This window comes from Perognathus longimembris, chromosome 10 (genome assembly GCF_023159225.1).
Source record: "Perognathus longimembris pacificus isolate PPM17 chromosome 10, ASM2315922v1, whole genome shotgun sequence".
In the NCBI taxonomy this organism is placed as follows: domain Eukaryota; kingdom Metazoa; phylum Chordata; class Mammalia; order Rodentia; family Heteromyidae; genus Perognathus; species Perognathus longimembris.
In genome coordinates this window covers 48265037-48283488 of record NC_063170.1, presented here as the reverse complement: position 1 = coordinate 48283488, position 18452 = coordinate 48265037, and the positions used below count along the sequence as shown (strand labels likewise).

The window sequence follows — 18452 nt, the reverse complement described above, 5'->3', positions numbered from 1 at the left end:
TTAGAGTTTTAGCTGGGAAGATAAAGAAGCTGGGTGCTGGTGGCTCACACCTATAATCCTGGCTACTCAGGAGGCTGAGCTCTGAGGATTGCAGTTCAAAGCCAACTCTAGGCAGGAAAAACCTTGACTCTTATCTCTAATTAACTACCAGAAAACCAGAAGTGGAGTTGTGGCTCAAAGTGGGTGGTAGAGCACCAGCCTTGAGCAAAAGAGCTCAGGGACAGCACCCAGGCCCTGAATTCAAGCCCTACCAATGAAAAAAAAAAGACAGAGAGAAAGCAATGAAAAAAAGCACAAAACAACAACAACAAAAACTGCCTTAAAAAGTAAAGTACTGATCCTTCCATTAAGATCTCACTAGAATGGGTGGGTAGACTCTTAGAGGGATGGGGAATTCCCGGCCTTGAACCCTGTAACAATAAGAAGGCAAGTCATGGTCTATTGTTGTGTGTCCTGATACATTTTGTTGTGGTTTTGGCAGTACTGGTGTCTACTACTTGAGCCATGCCCTACACCCTTTTTGCTTGTATATTTTTCAAATAAGGGCTAATGATTTTTGCCAGGGCTAGCCTTGGACCTCTATTCTCCAATCTCTGCTTCTTGCATGGCTGGGATTATAGACATGTACCACTATATCTGGCCTGTTCTGAGACAGGGTCTTGCTAGCATTTTGCCCAGGTTGGTTTTGAACCAAGATTCTCCTATCTCTGCCTTCCAAGTAACTAGGATTATAGACATGAGCCATCATGTCTTGCCTGATACTACAGTCATATAGAGGCAAACTAATCTATTTAAGAATATAACATAAGGGGCTGGGGATATGGCCTAGTGGCAAGAGTGCTTGCCTTGTATACATGAGGCCCTGGGTTCGATTCCCCAGCACCACATATACAGAAAACGGCCAGAAGTGGTGCTGTAGCTCAAGTGGCAGAATGCTAGCCTTGAGCAAAAAGAAGCCAGGGACAGTGCTCAGGCCCTGAGTCCAAGGCACAGCTGGGCGTCAGTAGTTCATGTCTGTATTCCTAGTCAGGAAGCTGAGATATGAGAATTGTGACTCAAAAAGACAGCCCACATAGGAAAGTCCATGAGACTCTTACCTCCAACTAACCACTAAAAAGCCAGAGGTGGAGTTGTGGCTCAAGAGGCAAAAAAAAAAAAGCTCAGGGACAGCACCCTGAGTTTAAGTACCAAGACTGGTACAAAAAAAAAATCTATACAAACATCCACCCACCCACCCATCCATCTAATCTAATCTAATCTAATCTGTGTATTTATCTCTGGTATATTGAGTAGTGAACCTGGGCCTCACACATCCAAAATTTTGTATTTTTGTATTGTTTTAGAGATAGAGTCTCATTAAATGCCTGTGTAAGTATTGAAATCAAGATCATACAGTCTCTAAAGTACATGGATGTACTGTATACCCAGATGGAAAACATTTTATTTTATTATCTTTTTAAGTAGTTGCATAAAGAAGTTGCATTTGTATTATTCCCTGTGTGTATGTGCCAATAATAGGGTTTGAAATCAGAGTGTGGGTGTGCTACGGGCTTTACTACTTGAACCACAGCTCCACTCCTGCCATTTAGGTGGTTAATTGGAGATAAGAACAGATCTTTCTTGACTGGGTTGTATTCAAACAGCTATCCTCAGATCTTAGCCTCCTAAGTAGCTAGGATTACAGGTGTGAACCACTGGTGCCTAACTTGTGTATTATCATTCTTCAAGGACGAATTTTACTCATGGTGTGGACTTACTTGCCATAATTTGTTTAAAAGTTCTTACCATTGGGCTGGGGATATAGCCTAGTGGCAAGAGTGCCTGCCTCGGATACACGAGGCCCTAGGTTCGATTCCCCAGCACCACATATACAGAAAACAGCCAGAAGCGGCGTTGTGGCTCAAGTGGCAGAGTGCTAGCCTTGAGCTGGAAGAAGCCAGGGACAGTGCTCAGGCCCTGAGTCCAAGGCCCAGGACTGGCCAAAAAAAAAAAAAAAAAAAAAAAAAAAAAGTTCTTACCATTAAATAACTACATTTCCTTCTGTTCTCTTTATCTATGTTTTGTAGATAGGGCTTTACTACCCAGTCAAGGCTCAGAACTCACCTACTGCCCAGGCTAGGCTCAAGTTGAAGTTTTCTGTCTCCTTTACTGAGTTCTGAAATTACAGATGAGCAGCACCCAATCCTGTCCTATTGCTTTTTTTTTTTTTTTTTTTTGGCCAGTCCTGGGCCTTGAACTCAGGGCCTGAGCACTGTCCCTGGCTTCTTTTTGCTCAAGGCTAGCACTCTGCCACTTGAGCCACAGCGCCACTTCTAGCCGTTTTCTGTATATGTGGTGCTGGGGAATCGAACCCAGGGCCTCATGTATACAAGGCAAGCACTCTTGCCACTAGGCCACATCCCCAGCCCCTGTCCTATTGCTTTTAAAAAGCATTGAAGCGAGCATCTTTGTATATGTGTTGGACTTGTCCTAGGGCTTGAACTCAGGACCTGTATACTGTTGCTGAGCTTTTTTCCTCAAGACTGGTGCTCTACCTCTTGAGCTCTACTTCTGACTGTTGGTGGTTAATTGGAGATAAGAGTCTATGGTCTTTCCTATTTGGGATGGCTTTGAAACAGCTTCTAAGATCTCAGCCTCTTGACTAGCTAGGATTACAGGCACGAGCAACCAGCTTCCAGCTCATTCTTGCATATTTATCTAACTGGTTACTTAAGATAAAAACCAAACTTGGTATGATGGCACAGACCTGTAATCCCAGCACTCAGTGGACTGAGGTAAGAGGATTGCAAATTCAAGACCAGCTGTACCACATAATGAGACCTTGTTTAACAACAACAACAACAACAACCCAAACCAATCAAACCAACAAAAACTTGGAAATGTAGTTGCTGGGTCAAAAGTTATATTTAAAATATGTTTAATAGTTATTTTTCATTAATTTTATTTATTTATTATGTGGTTCCAAGGAATTGAAGCCAGGGCTTCCTCATGCCTGCTAGGCAAGCACTCTTACCACCAAGCCACATTCCCAGACCCAAAGCCATATTCTTAAATGAACTCCAGGAAATGGAAACAAGAGGTTTTTCTCTTCACTGCTGTTTTCATTTTCTTTCTTTCTTTTTTTTTTTGTTCAGTTCAATGCTTGAACTCAGGGTCTGAATGCTGTCTTTGACCTTTTTTGCTCAAGAGTAGCACTCACTTCTGCCACAGTGCCACTTCTGGCTTTTTTTTTTTTTTTTTTTTTTGAGTAGTTTACTGGAGATAAAGAGTCTCACAGACTTTCCTGCATGGGCTGGCTTTTAACAGCAATCCTCATATCTCAGCCACCTGTGTAGCAAGGATTATAGGCATGTGCCACTGGCACCTGGTTTTGTTTTCCTTTTGTCTTGTTTTTTCATTTATCTGTCTTTGGGAAGGTAAGGGGAGGCAAAGAAATGGAGGCACAAAGAGTAAACAAATCCAGCAGTCGTACTCAGGAGACACTATGTTGAAAATAAACTATACAACTTGTGGGTGGAGATGGGAGGGAAGAATTGGGAGAGAGTGAGGGAAGAGGTGACACTGTCCAAAAATAAATGTACTCATTACCTGACTTTTGTAAATGCAACCCCTCTGTATATCACCTTTATAGTAACATTAAAAAGCCGTGTGGGCTGGGAATATGGCCTAGTGGTAAGAGTGCTTGCCTCATATACATGAAGCCCAAGGTTTGGTTCCCCAGCACCACATATATAGAAAATGGCCAAAAGAGGCACTGTGGCTCAAGTGGCAGAGTGTTAGCCTTGAACAAAAACAAGCCAGGGTCAGTGCTCAGGCCCTGAGTCCAAGGCCCAGGACTGGCAAAAAGAAAAAAAAAATTTTAATAATAACAATAAATTAATTAATTAATTTAAAAGCCATATTCTTCAAAACTTTCAACATGCATTTTAGAGTTTATATTTAAAGAAATCATTAATAGTATACAAATACTTTAAAATGATGATACCACATAATTTCAAGCAAATGTATCCTGACTGAGATGCAATGTATTACACAGAGTTCTAAGACACCAAGACACTGTTCTTTTAAGAAGCACTGATTCTGCCACTCCAGCTCCACCCCAGCTTTACATACACTTCGAAGTGCTGGCTACTCAACCAACTAATCTGAATAGGTACTTAGAGGTGATGAAGTAAAACCTATTTTAAAGTCTGTTCTCATCTCACTTTAGTAGAAGAAATAAACTGCCATATGTACTAAAAATAGTTCACTGTTCTGAAACTCAATGCCTGTTTGCCAGAACAATATTAGTGCTGCATATTTTAGACATTCTTTCTCCAAATAAGGTATCTGCCATGCACAAAATGCAGAATGAAAGCCACTATGTACACAAAATAACACCATCTTTTAAAATATTTTAAAAAGCTAAATGAATCTAGTTGTTTTGGCGGAACAGAATGACTAAAATTAAATGTTCTTAAATTTTATCATTGTTTTAACTGACCAAAAAGATTAGGAATCTATTTTTAAACTTTATATCAGCAAAGAAGTCTGCTGAAAGTTCTGCCATGACAAAGAGCACATTCCACCAGATTTGCCTAAATTCCCTATGCATGAAAGTGACTTGATAATACATTTTAAATTCACTTTACTTCTCTAACTCTGACAATGCAATACAAAGAATTAACACAATAAACTAGTTGGGCTGTAACTGAACTATTTGTCCCCAAACATAAGTTTTGGGGACAAATATAAGTAGATTCTACATTGAAAAATTTATCCATTACATTTAAATCATACCAAGATGTCAAAACTTAAGGAAATACTAAATATCACAGAAATTTAAAAAATACCATCCTCTCCCAATAAAACTACAGAAATTTTTACTATCACAAAAAACATACATTGTGCTTGATTAAAATTTTTATATCAAAGCTGAAAATACTATGTCAGACAGAAAGATCATAACCAAACTTTAATACAAAAGAAACCTGTAACAAATATTACTCAAAAAAAACCCCACACATATGGCCATTTTGAAAGAAACTTTGCAATTAAGACATATTTTTTAAAGGAAAAAATCCAATTATTTTACATATAATCTGATATTGCTTACTGGATTGCATCTTGAGAGTCATAAGAAATAAACTGATAGTTAAAATATTATGACCTTCAAATTTATACTAACCTACATTATCCAGAAGAACTGTCAAAAATCATAGAAAAATCAGAGAACTAACCTTTTGAAAGCTTTGTTTCTTCTACCACTTTGGTTAGATGCCCCTCGACGATCAGCTTCTCTGCCAAAGAAAATAAACGTCACCACCCAAGCCAAACTGAACAGCATCTCCCTGAGCGGGACAGTATAACACATTCCATGACCAAATTTAAAGACGGTAACATTACTCCTAGGACTCCTTGAACAAAGAACTTGAACCTGGAAGGGGAACTCAAGAGAACTTCAAGGATGACAGAGCAACCAGGTTAACACGGGAACTGGGGACAGAAGACACTTTTTCTTTTCTTTCACTAGATTTCACCTTATTTAAAAAGTTCCTTTTCATAAAAGAATCAGAAGAAACAAATGGTTCAACCCTCTTTAAATCAAGGATATTGAGTTGAAATAAAGGAATTCCAAGTAGCTGTTTTACTTAGATATTTCACTTTTCCCAGCTGATACAACGCAGCAGAGGCTTAAGTAAGATATTTCAAGTAAAATGAATTTTAGAAGAGTTAACCACTTAGAGAAATAAAATATCCTTTTATGGAGGATGTTCTGTGAATATGCAATGTATCCTCTTTATAATTTTTGAATTCATTTCATATATTTTCCCATTCTACATTTCACTGAGAAGAATATATTTACTCTGTATCCTGCATACTAGTTGGTTTCTTTCAATTTACTCTTCTGCAGTATATGAAATCATTTTACTATTCTTTGACCCTTTTCTTTGTGTGCTGGTACTGGGGTTTCAACTCAGGGTTAGGGCACTCTCCTTTAGCTTTTTCCCTCAATGTTGGTATTCTACCACTTGAGCCACACTTCACTTTTAAGAATCTCACAGACTTTCCTGCCCAGACTGGCTTTGAACCTTCATCCTCAGACTTCAGCTTTCTGAATAGCTAGGATTACAGCCACTGGTGCTTGGCTTTATTCTTTGACTCTGAAGTAACAACTTGGCCCACAATCTACCCTCAACCTTAAGATCATTACAATCTTGTTGGCCAAAGCCTGTGGATCTTTTTCATATGTTTTTGATTGTTGGTGCTTGCCTTTCTTAAAGTAAAAATAATAGATTTAGATACTTCTTAAAGACATTAGTCCTATAAGATACAAATTATAACCTGTCCAGTGCATGCTGCCTTAGTCCCACTTCATTCCTGACATTCACTACTTCCAAGCAATAACTTGTCATTTTTAGCCATTTTTCTGTTATGTTCTTTTGTATTACTTTTTTATCATTTGTTTATTATTCATTTATTTTTTGAGATGGGGGTCACATTATATAGTTCAGGCTGGCCTAGAACTCAAGATCCTTCTGCTTCCAGGTCCCAAGTACTGTATTACAGGTGTGCTCTAGCATACCTACCCACTATATTTATATTTCTAAATAATACTGATTTAAAACCTTTCCATTTTAGACATCATTTATTAAGTCTTTCATATATGATTAGCTGTTTCATACTCTGCCATCATCTTAAGAGTTGCATTTCAACTATCTATAATCAGTAACATAAGCTATTTAATCTGTATCATCTAAAATGCTATGATTATATTTTTATTCCTGCTTACACAACAGCAATTTTGGACTTTATAATGCCTCATGTTTTGCTTTGCTAATGTTCTGTATCTATCCTAAACATAGTCCAAGTTCTCAAGGAACCATAAAATCTCTTATATGGTTAAACATATCAGAAATCTGCCATATATTTCCATCCCTCTCTTCTGCAGTTTTAGTCTTGTTGCTCTAGGCTGGAGTGTGACGTGTGTAAAACTCTCTGATCTTGGATCCCAAATCTTTCTTTTCTGATATATTCCTTTGTTTTACATACATCCTTTGATACAGTAAATATTTTGTGACCATCCTTCTGCCAATGTTGGCATTCTACCCTCATGCTTATCTAACAGTTTGATTAAACTCACAAACTATCAGTTTTTTTCCACCAGAATTTGCAAAGTAGAGGGCTGGTTGAGAATGTTGAAAGGTGTAACCTTGATCAAGATGCATTGAATTGATAAATTGCTTTGTTAAATGCCAAGTTCTTTGTACAACTATCTAAAGATATAAAAGTAAGAATTTTCAAAGTGTTGTTTCACTGCCTTCTAGCTTTCAACTAGAAGGTATGTAATACACACTCCTGTTCCTCAGTATGTATAGTAGAGGCTGTCTTTTCTGAGCACGGGAGGACTCTACATCCTAACCTAATACTGAGCTTCCTCAACCCATAGGACTCATGCTCACTAGGGCCAAAGCACTTGAGAGTATGACTTAAAAAAAACACACACACACACAAAAAACTTTGTCTTACCTATTGGCCCTACTACAGGAACTCTAGAAATGTGGTGAAATGCAGCATCAGATGGTAAAGATGCCACTGAACTAGATCCTTGAATGACAATGTAATGTCCTCCCTACCATGGACTTGGAGCATGAGAGAGAAATACGTATTTTCAGATAAAGCCACTGCGATTTTCAGAGAGAGGGAAGGAGAAAGGGGGGAAAAAGTAAAGATTCCAGGGTTTATTTACTGCTATATTTAATTGAGCCTATTATGACTAATATTAGACCCTTTTGCTCCTTTTGGAAGTTTCTCTAATTCTTCTTCTTTTTTTTTTTTTGCCAGTCCTGGGCCTTGGACTCAGGGCCTGAGCACTGTCCCTGGCCTCCTTCTGCTCAAGGCTAGCACTCTGCCACCTGAGCCACAGCGCCCCTTCTGGCCGTTTTCCATATATGTGGTGCTGGGGAATCGAACCAAGAGCTTCATGTGTAGGAGGCAAGCACTCTTGCCACTAGGCCATATTCCCAGCCCTCTCTAATTCTTTTTTTTTTTTTTTTTGGCCAGTCCTGGGCCTTGGACTCAGGGCCTGAGCACTGTCCCTGGCTTCTTCCCACTCAAGGCTAGCACTCTGTCACTTGAGCCACAGCGCCGCTTCTGTCTCTAATTCTTATATTGACTTAAATCTAGAACCACTTTTTTGTTGTTGTTGGTTGTGGGGGTTGAACTCAGGGCCTGGACAGTGACCCTGAGCTCTGTCATTCAAGGTTAGAGCTCTACCACTTTAGCCACAGCTCCTGGTTTTCTGGTAGTTAACTGGAGATAAGAGTCTCATGGGCTTTCTTGCCTGGACTAGCTTTGAACCACGATTCTCAGATCTCAGACCCCTGAGTAGATAGGATTACCAGCGCAAGCCACCAACACCTGGCTAGAACCACATCTTTAATAAATGCATTCCACACCTTAAACAATATAGCATCTTGTTTCATCCATGAAACATTACCTCTCTGAATAAATTACACCATGTATAAATTGAATTTCTTTTGCTTCTCTCCTTCCACATGGGTTAGGTATGGCTCCTCTCTAAGCTTCCACAGCTCTTTATCTTTGTGAAAATATATCGCAACTACTCATGTTTATGCATGCTGAGTGGCATGTACCACTATTCTTGGCCTGTTTCATTCACTTTTAAAGCCCCAACAGCTCAAATGCCAGGAAATATGCAGTAGATATTTAATTAATATTTGTTGAATACATACATGTATTGGGAAAACTATTTTAATGTTGCCTTCATCTTAAAAAACTGGGGATTAAAAACAATATACAAAAATGCTTTAGATAATACTGTTATACAAAAGCTGAATAATAATTAGCTGCTGATATTCTCATTATTGACAATGTTTTAGGTCATATCAAATCTGATGAAACACTAATATCCTACAATTAAAGAATTAAAAAATATAGATATCATTAAAAATAGTTTCTAAGTATTAATCTCAAATGTGGGGTGAGAACCCCAATGCTTTGCTGTAGGAATAGTCAGGACCACTAAAAAAAGTGAGGACTGAATCTGTCCTGACCTTACCCTATTAGAGACTGACGAGCGCTTCCATGCAATAACCACAGGTCTTAAAAGAATATTTAGCTTCCCCAGTGGCTCAGGCCTATAATCACAGCTACTCAGGAGGCTGAGCTCTGAGGATCAGGGCTCGAAGCCAGCCCAGGCAGGAAAGTCTGTGAGACTCATATCTCCAATAAACTAGCCACAAGTGATGCTGTGTTTCAAGTGGTAGAGCACTAGTCTTGAGCACAAAGAGGCTCAGGGACAGTGCTCAGGCCCTGAGTTCAAGCCCCAGGACCGGTGCAAAAAAAAATTTTTAGCTTGGCACAACTAAGAGATATACAGAACGAGAATAGAAGGCTTTTGTTTTGTTTTGCTTTCCTGAATACTATATAGCTCAGGTTAGTCTTGAATTTGTGATCCCTGCCTCCCCCTCCTAGATACTGGGCTAATAGGCACGCACCTCTACATTCAATATTTTTGAATATTTTCTTCTCTCTCCCTGTTTTTTAAAAATTCAGACAGCAAATATTTATTTTGGCTTTTTTTCTTTTTACATTTCTTCTCTTCAATTGTGATGCTTGGGATCAATCCTAGTGCCTCGTGTATTATGCTAGGCAGCTAGCTGCTCTGCCACTAAGTTATATTCCTAGCTTCTTTTATTATTATTATTATTATTATTATTATTATTATTTTGCTTTCTGTGATTAACTGGAGTCTCATGGACTTTCCTTCCCCAGCTGGCTTTGAACCATGATCCTCAGATCTCAGCCTCCTGAGTGGTAGGATTACAGGTGTGGGCCACTGGTGCCTGGCTACTGCAATTCTTATTATAGTAAACATTCTGTCTTTTCATAAAAACAGTTCCTGGAAGTATTTGTCTTAAAACACAAAAAGAACAAGTGAGAAAGAGAAAAGGATGTAGAATTCAAGGACAGATTGAAAATGAAATGTAATGAGCAATTTCAACAATGTTAAAAGGTCTTTTCTAAAAATGAACAATCCAGATTCTAGAACACTGATGGCATGAGTGAGACTCGCCTACATGTAATTATATTAACGAAAATCTAGAAGAAATGCCAGGAAGCTGGCTGCCTTGGGGAAATGACAGGTACAACACCTTCCATTGTATCCTAAACCAGACAAACAAAGAAATAAAAAGTTAGAAACACCTAGCTCACAAAGATTTCCTATAATAGAGACAAAAACTACTGAGAACAAGTGGCCACAAGTGTTTTCTGTTCTTTGCTACAAATAAATGGCTTTAAGAAAAGAAAATTCAAAAAGCTGTTTCATATAGCACGCACCATCAGAAAAAATCCTAAATTGTCCAAAGAGACTGATCTCATAGAGCAATGAAAAAGAAACATTCAGTTATACAGCAACATCGATTCAATGCATTTCTCCAAATAAGGGAATTTTTATGTGAGAACAAGCCCTAGCTGGACGGAGGACACAAAAGAAGTATACAGAGATAGTGACTGTAATTTCAAAATGGGAGTGGGAGGCAGAAAAGGAATATTTTGAAAATCAAGGGGAAAAAAACTAAGCAAAACAGTAAGACCTGAAACATTAAGATAATTGATGTTGTGCTTAACAACAATAATAAAGGGCTGGGGATATGGCCTAGTGGCAAGAGTGCTTGCCTTGTATACATGAAGCCCTGGGTTCAATTCCCCAGCACCACATATATAGAAAACGGCCAGAAGGGGCACTGTGGCTCAAGTGGCAGAGTGCTAGCCTTGAGCAAAAAGAAGCCAGGGATAGTGCATAGGCCCTGAGAGTCCAAGGCCCAGGACTGGCGAAAACAACAACAACAACAACAAAACAACAATAATAAAAATAGTAAACTTGGTACAAAGGCATGCCATTCACTTCAGGTACTTGTTAACTACCTCAACAAGAGGGGAATGACCCTGCAGGTATAGATATTTGGTCTCTACAGAGTAAACTGTAGAGGAAACTTGGTTTGGTACCTAGCAGTAATGTCTCACCTCCTCAGGATAGACTGTAGGAAGAGATATGAAAGGGGCAGATAGCAGTCAGAGAAGGCTGTCTTTACTGTGCTTATGATAGCAAATCATCGTGTCCTCAGAGAAAGCCTCTACCTTCACCTTTCCTTTGCTCATACCAATATAAGCTAATCAATGACAAAATTCATAAACACATTCATGAAAACATACAATCTATTAGCTCAGAAAGCATTTCTTTTAGGCAGGTGCTGACGGCTCATGCCTGTAATCTGAGCTCCTCAGGAGATTAAGGTCTGAGGAACCTGATTTGAAGTCAACTCAGGCAGGAAAGTCCACGAGATCATCAAAAAGTCTGACTGACCACCAAAAAGTTAGAAGTGGAGTAGAAGTGGTGTGGCTCAAGTGGTAGTACGCTAGCCTTAAGCACAAAAGCTCAGGGATAGTACCCAGACCCTGAATTCAAGCCACAGGACTGGTACAAACAATAACAAAAACAACAACAAACCACCACATTTCTTAAGTTATACAAGAGAGGATTTTCATGGTTGCCTTTCCATTTATAATTAATTCTAATCAATCTCACCTCTTTTATTAATTTTCCTGACTGCCTTCCCTTCTCAAAATAAGTTCAATAGGTTTCATTGTTCTATTTTCATAGCTGCTAATAATCAATTTCAGTTTATCAACTTCCATCATCCTTCTTGCTAGCATAACTGTGAGAGTTAGGCTATGTACTTGGTACTTTCCCCCAGTCCATTTCTCTTTCCCAGGCAGAATATATCTTTATCAGAACACAAAAGTCTCAGTGTATCCACTAAGTTAACAAAGTAAACCTGAAGTAACAAACTTTCAAGGAACACGATGGCTTTGAACAGCAATCCTCTAATCTCAGCCTCCTGAATAGCTAGGATTATAGGTGTATGCCACCGGTGCCCACCATCAGCAGCTTTTCTAAAAGCTCCTGCATTTCCTTAAGTATCTGCAAGGAGTGTTACACTTGATTTGTTGAATTTGTGTCCATAACTAAAATAAGAGTTGCGATCCTTAAAACCCTTAGGTTTTCCCAAAGTTGTGGATGAGGACTCAATATGCATTCATACTCATGAAATGTGATTGTAGCAGAAAAATGTCGACCACCATTAATTTCAGAGACAGAAAAAAGAAGACGAAAAAAAGTGCCTGAGAGCTTACACATACTTATCAACAAACTTTTACTATATCTGGTGACTTTTATTTGCCATTAAGACTGAGAATAAACTCACTTTTTGGTTATTATAGATTAAAACAGCAACCCCATTTTCAAATAAAAAGAAATCCAAAATAGTTTTGTTCAGAATTCAGCAATGCTCTAAAGTTAACTAAAAAAGCTAGCCTACAGTATCTTCAAAATATCTTTTCTTTCTCTTCCTTTTCGTTCTTCCCCTTCTTCAGTACTGGGGATTGAAATCAGGGCCTCAACTCTATAAGTTGAGTAACGGCCCTGGCCCTTTTTTTTAACCCTACATTTATTTTTTTATTAGCACCAATTGGTTATCCAAGGGGTTTTCATTTTGACATCCATATATGCATACAGTGTACTTCAATCAGACCCATCCTCTTCCAACCCTTTTGTTTTTCAGATAAGGTCTTATTACTTTGCCCAGGCTGACCTCAAACTCAAGACTCTCTTGCTACCTACCTTCTGTATAGATGAAGTTAGTTATGTGCTACCATATCCAGGCTTGCCTTAAAAACATTTGTAAAGATAGCCCTGCACAATTTCCCAAGAGTAGAGGTGACATCAGACTGTGAGGCAATCTGATGCTACTCCTGTCTGAGAAGTAGAAAGCTCATATTGCCTCGAAGGTCATCTTCAGAACTGGGTGTCCAAACAGAACAATTGTTTTTAATAGTGTCATTTAATCAAAGAATTTTACTTTAGGACCTCAAAACTACTGGGGGCAGCAACATGTGAGGCTGTGACTTGAAAGATCATAGTATGAGGCTAGCCTAGGCAAAAAGTATAAGAAACACCCATCTCAACTAATAAAAAGCTGGGTTCAGTGGATCATGCCTAACACCTCAGCAATGTGGGGAACATAAATAGAAGGACTTTAGTGCAGGTTGGCCAGAGCAAAAAGCAAGCACCTATATGAAAAATAATGAAAGCAAAAGTGTTGGAAGTGTGGCTCAACTGGTAGAGTCTTCCTGGCAAGTTCAAGCTTGAGTTCAAGCCAAAGAAAAAAAGTCTGAAAACTAAAATCTACAAACTAGAACTAGGTTATTATTACTATTTTCTTCATTAACTATCAACATAGAAAGTTTAGGTGCATGGCATTTTACTGCCTGCTCAATAATGACTTTTTTTTTTTGCCAGTCCTGGGGCTTGGACTCAGGGCCTGAGCACTGTCCCTGGCTTCTTTTTGCTCAAGGCTAGCACTCTGCCCCTTGAGCCACAGCGCCACTTCTGGCCATTTTCTGTATATGTGGTGCTGAGGAATTGAACCCAGGGCCTCATGTATAGGAGGCAAGCACTCTTGCCACTAGGCCATATCCCCAGCCTCAATAATGACTTTTAAGCAACAAGCTTGAAGTGTGTGTATGTGCATGCACATGCATATGTAACATGAAATGCTCAGTTCCATGACACAGAGTATTTTCTCAAAATGTAGAAAAATTTAAGACCCAATACTGACGTTAAAAAAAAAAATCAAGAGAGGAAAATAAATAGTATGAAAAGATTCGTTGCTCTCTGAATCTGAAGATGGCTCTTTGTGTGCTTATATATAATAACATATGCATTGAGATCCTCCCTTTTTTAATTTAACCCCTAATTTCATAAAATCAATGTGAAAAATACTCTGTACTCACTCTGGCATTCTATGAAATGATGAATAAAAGTGCAGTCCCCGCCACTCTTTGAAAGCAAGTGCTCTAATAAAGAAAGAAACACCTTTAAGGATAAAGTCTTTTTGCTGTCTCAGAAAACCAACAGCAAATGTAGGAAACGTGGAATGTATTAACATTGGTAACTCTGAGTGAGTAGAAGTAATAAAAATTGAATATATTTTACTACTAAAGCAGACATATTTTGTAGTTAAAGTTAAAAGACTGAAATTTGAGATTATGTAATCATTAATTTGTACCCTGTACAATTAACTTTTAAAGGTGCAGTTTTTATCCAAAGCTAAAAACAACAAAAAGAAAAGCTCACTCAAATGTGTTCTTTGAAAATGCTCTTCTGCTTTTAAAATATATCTTTCTCTATTATAGCTTAACAAATATTAAGAAAATTTTAAAAATCGTTACTTGTATACTTTCAAGTATATGTTCTCTAAAGGCTCTCTTCAGAGCTATTCAAAGAGGCAAAAGGTAAGAAAATGGAATAACACTACAAAATAATCCCTTGAAATTTTTATTTTTTCACTTTCACTTTCACAAGTAATCATCTCCTTTGAGTCCCTTAATCTAAGCCTCAGATACTATTAAATACTATGTTGATAATCTCTGCCCAAATGGTCAAAGTTAGCTTCTGGAGATTTTAAAATAAGACCTTCCTAAAATAGTGTTGCTAAGGTCAAATGGGACTTGGTTTTGGAAAAAAAAAAAAATAGAAGGGCTGGGAATAAGGCCTAGTGGCAAGAGTACTTGCCTCGCATACATGAGGCCCTGGGTTCAATTCCCCAGCACCACATATACAGAAAATGGCCAGAAGTGGCGCTGTGGCTCAAGTGGCAGAGTGCTAGCCTTGAGCAAAAAGAAGCCAGGACAGTGCTCAGGCCCTGAGTCCAAGGCCCAGGACTGGCAAAAAAAAAAAAAAAAAAAAAAAGAAAAAAAATAGATGAGGAAAGATCAAACTGTAAACATAGTGGTTTAATAAGAGTTACAGTCATTTTCTTGCAATAGTCTTCAATTACTTTGATTAGAAGAATTAATAACTTCTGGATCTAGATAAGACTCTTTAACCACATGTTTGTATCTTTCACAATTACCACACAGATTTTAGAAATATTAAACATATATTCCTAACAATTATCTGGAGGTGTGCAAGCACTAAAACTTATGGCAGAGAGCACACAAGACAGCCCCATGCTCACTGGAGACCCTTCATTCTCTTCTCCATCTAAATAAACACCTCTCACACACCTCCTACTCTAGTGACCATCCTCTCTTGTCATCCTTCCTGTAAGCTGCTTTCTTTACCTCTCAAATCGGCATTTTCCTTCACCTAGTTACATAGTTTTCAGAGCTTCCACTCTTCTTTTACTAAGAGTATAAGAAAAAACATAGGTAGAAACAAATGCAACTCATGTTTTGGAGTGACATGTGCAGAGATATACTATAGCTCCTCAGAAGAAAAAGCAAAGCAAACCTCTCCCTATAATAAAAATTTGAAAATCAAAGAATTTAAATAAATAGAATTTAACAACGGGAACTAATTTAAAGAGAAACAGAAGCCTCAATAGATTAACAAATGTCTAGGAGATATATACATATATACATACACAAATATGTATATATGTATATATACACATATATACATACACAAATATGTATATATGTGTATATATACATGTGTATATATGTATATATACACATATATACATATGTATAAATACACACATACACATACATATATGTATATATATGTGTATATATACACATATGTATGTATGTATATATATGGTCCTGGGGCTTGAACTCAGTCTGGGCACTGTCCCTGAACTCCTTTTGCTCAAGGCTAGCACTCTACCAACTTGAGCCACAGCACCACTTCCAGCTTTTCTGTTTTTGTGGTACTGAAGAATCAAACTCAGGGCTTCATGCATGCTAGGCAAGTACTCTACCACTAAGCTACATTCCAAGCCCCAAAAGTTATTTTTAAGTAAATTCTATGACAACATTTCAAAAACACAAACTATATAATACCATATTAAATATGAAATTTGGAGCCAATTTTTAATGTCACTACAGGGTCTTATGAAACTTATCCCCAAACCAAATTTCAGATTAATATCAAAGAACTTCAGATGACATTTATAAAAGCAAGCTATCTTACAAATTAATCATCCTAGTATCTATCTGGCTTGAATATATCTGAACTCTACACTAAAACATTTACTACTTTAGTTTAAAATCTATGATTAATATAATATAATCCACATGTACTTACATGTGGATTACTTTCACCAAGACTTTTTTATACACATAAAAGTCTTACAGTTAGTACATGTAAAGGATTTTGCAGGTGACAATTTTCTATTACTTGAATTCAGATCCTTGGGAGTTCACTTACTAGAAATACAAAAATAAGATTTCAAAGGGAAGCGGGTACTTATGAGAGTGAAGATAGGTGGTTTGATTCTAAATAGGGTTATAAGAGTGGGAAATAAACAAATATGGGAACATAGAGAATCACCACTCTACTTCAAATGCATTTTATTTATGTGTGAGTTTCCTGTAGGATTTTTTTAATATCTAGAATATCTTATCTTCAAATGTAGTTAATTTGAACAGAGATAAACCATTAAGATAAATGTACCATTTTTTCAAGCACTTAAGAAAAATTACTATGAAATGTTTCCTTAATAATCTTAAAATGCTGGTTTGAATAACATTTTGGATGTTGTGAATTAAACATATTAAAATTTGTTTTACTTGCCTGTTTCTTTAAACTTCGTTTTTGTGTGTGTGATTGCACTGAGGTTTGAATTCAAGGCTTCTACTACCTGAGCCACAATCCAACTCCTTTTCCACTTCTATTTTTTAAGCAGTCTCATAACTGACTATCTATCTATCTATCTATCTATCTATCTATCTATCTATCTATCTATCTAAATATCTACTTGCTAGTCCTGGGACCTGGACCCCTGAGCACTGTCCCTGGCTTCTTTTTGCTCAAGGCTGGTAACTCTACATGTTCAGCCATAGCACCACTTCCGGCTTTTTCTGTTTATGTGGTGCTGAGGAATCAAACCCAGGGCTTCGTGCATGCTAGATAAGCACTCTAAGCCACATTTCAAGCCCCTCATGACTTTAAGCAGATTTAGGACCATAATCCTTCTACTTCCATCTCCTCTACATAGCTTGAATTACAAGTATACACCAGCATGCCTAGTTCCTTGATTTTATTTTTGGTCTGTTATGGGATATGAACTAAGGACCGGGGCGTTGTACCTAAGCTTTTGTGCGCAAGGGTAGTGCTCTACCAGTTTGAGCTACAGCTCTAACTAGTTTTTTTGGTGGTTGATTGGAGATAAGAGTCTCATAAACTTTCCTGCCTGGGCTAGCTCTGAACTGTGATCCTCAGATGTAAGCCTCCTGAGTAGCTAATATTACAGGTGTGAGGCACTGGTGCCTGGCTCCTAGCTTGATTTCTGAGATAGGTAACTTTTTTGCTTGGCTGGCCTCAAAGAGAAATTTTACTGTATCTGCCTCTTGCATAGCTTTGTCTATAAGCATACATTCCTTTTTTAAAATTTAATGCAGCTACCAAACATTTAAAATTATACCTGTGACTCTGATTATATTTCTCTTAGCATTGTTCTTTTTCTTTTCTTTTTTTCTTTTTTTGCCAGTCCTGGGCCTTGGACTCAGGGCCTGATCACTGTCCCTGGCTTCTCTTTTTGCTTGAGCCACAGCGCCACTTCTGGCCATTTTCTATATACGTGGTGCTGGGGAATCAAACCCAGGGCTTCATATATAGGAGGCAAGCACTCTTGCCACTAAGCCATATTCCCAGCTCCCTTAGTATTGTTCTATATGAAGATATACTTGAATTATGATTATTTTATTAAATAAGATAAAAAATTCCTAGCACAAGACCTTTGTATTTAACAGCTTTATTGTATTGTAATTTCACAAATGGAGTTCACTGCAAAAAGTATTAATGTCTCTAAACATTTTTGAAATATTTTCTTATAAACTATACCTGGTGCTCTTTCTGCTAAAGAGAAATTTTAGTTTGAAAAAGTCATTGCTATCAGATTTTGAGTAATTCTGGCATGATTCACAATGGAGTAAGCTATCTATCTTACTCCAAAGCCTACTCTCTAAGTCTGGTATAATAATCTTTTTGTGTATATTAAAAAATGTCATACTTAAGTTTCTTTAAAAAGATTTAGTCATTCTCATACCACTCTATCACCAACAAAACATCTGCAAATATATTAATAAGAGAATAATAATTATAGTAACAAGCAGCCTTCAACTATCTAAAACTGCTCCACTTAATCATAAATTAAGAGTCTACAATATAAAACTCAACTACTATTCTTCAAAATCAATTGTAACTGGCAACAATTTTACATAGTGTTTTGACAACTCTAAATAACAAGAACATGTTTCTGTATATATAAAAGTATCCTCTTATATGACTGAATCTTCTCCCCTCCAAAAAAATTTCTCTTAACTGAAGAAACAGAAGGTTCTCCACTTAACATTAACACCATAATAAACACATA

General features: G+C 37.6%; 1 protein-coding gene across 30 annotated transcripts in view; it reads right to left on the bottom strand.

The window, feature by feature from the left end:
• Nucleotides 1–18452, bottom strand: part of LOC125358678 (sarcolemma associated protein) — a 120980-nt gene that overhangs the window by 33763 nt on the left and 68765 nt on the right. For 11 of the 30 annotated variants that reach the window (XM_048356004.1, XM_048356003.1, XM_048356021.1 and 8 more), the window contains one exon: nt 5220–5279. In XM_048356004.1, the coding sequence (XP_048211961.1) occupies nt 5220–5279 (60 nt within the window). Of the gene's footprint in view, nt 1–5219; nt 5280–13860; nt 13924–18452 lie in introns of all 30 variants that reach the window. The other 19 variants (XM_048355999.1, XM_048355996.1, XM_048356016.1 and 16 more) reach the window with 3 other exon arrangements.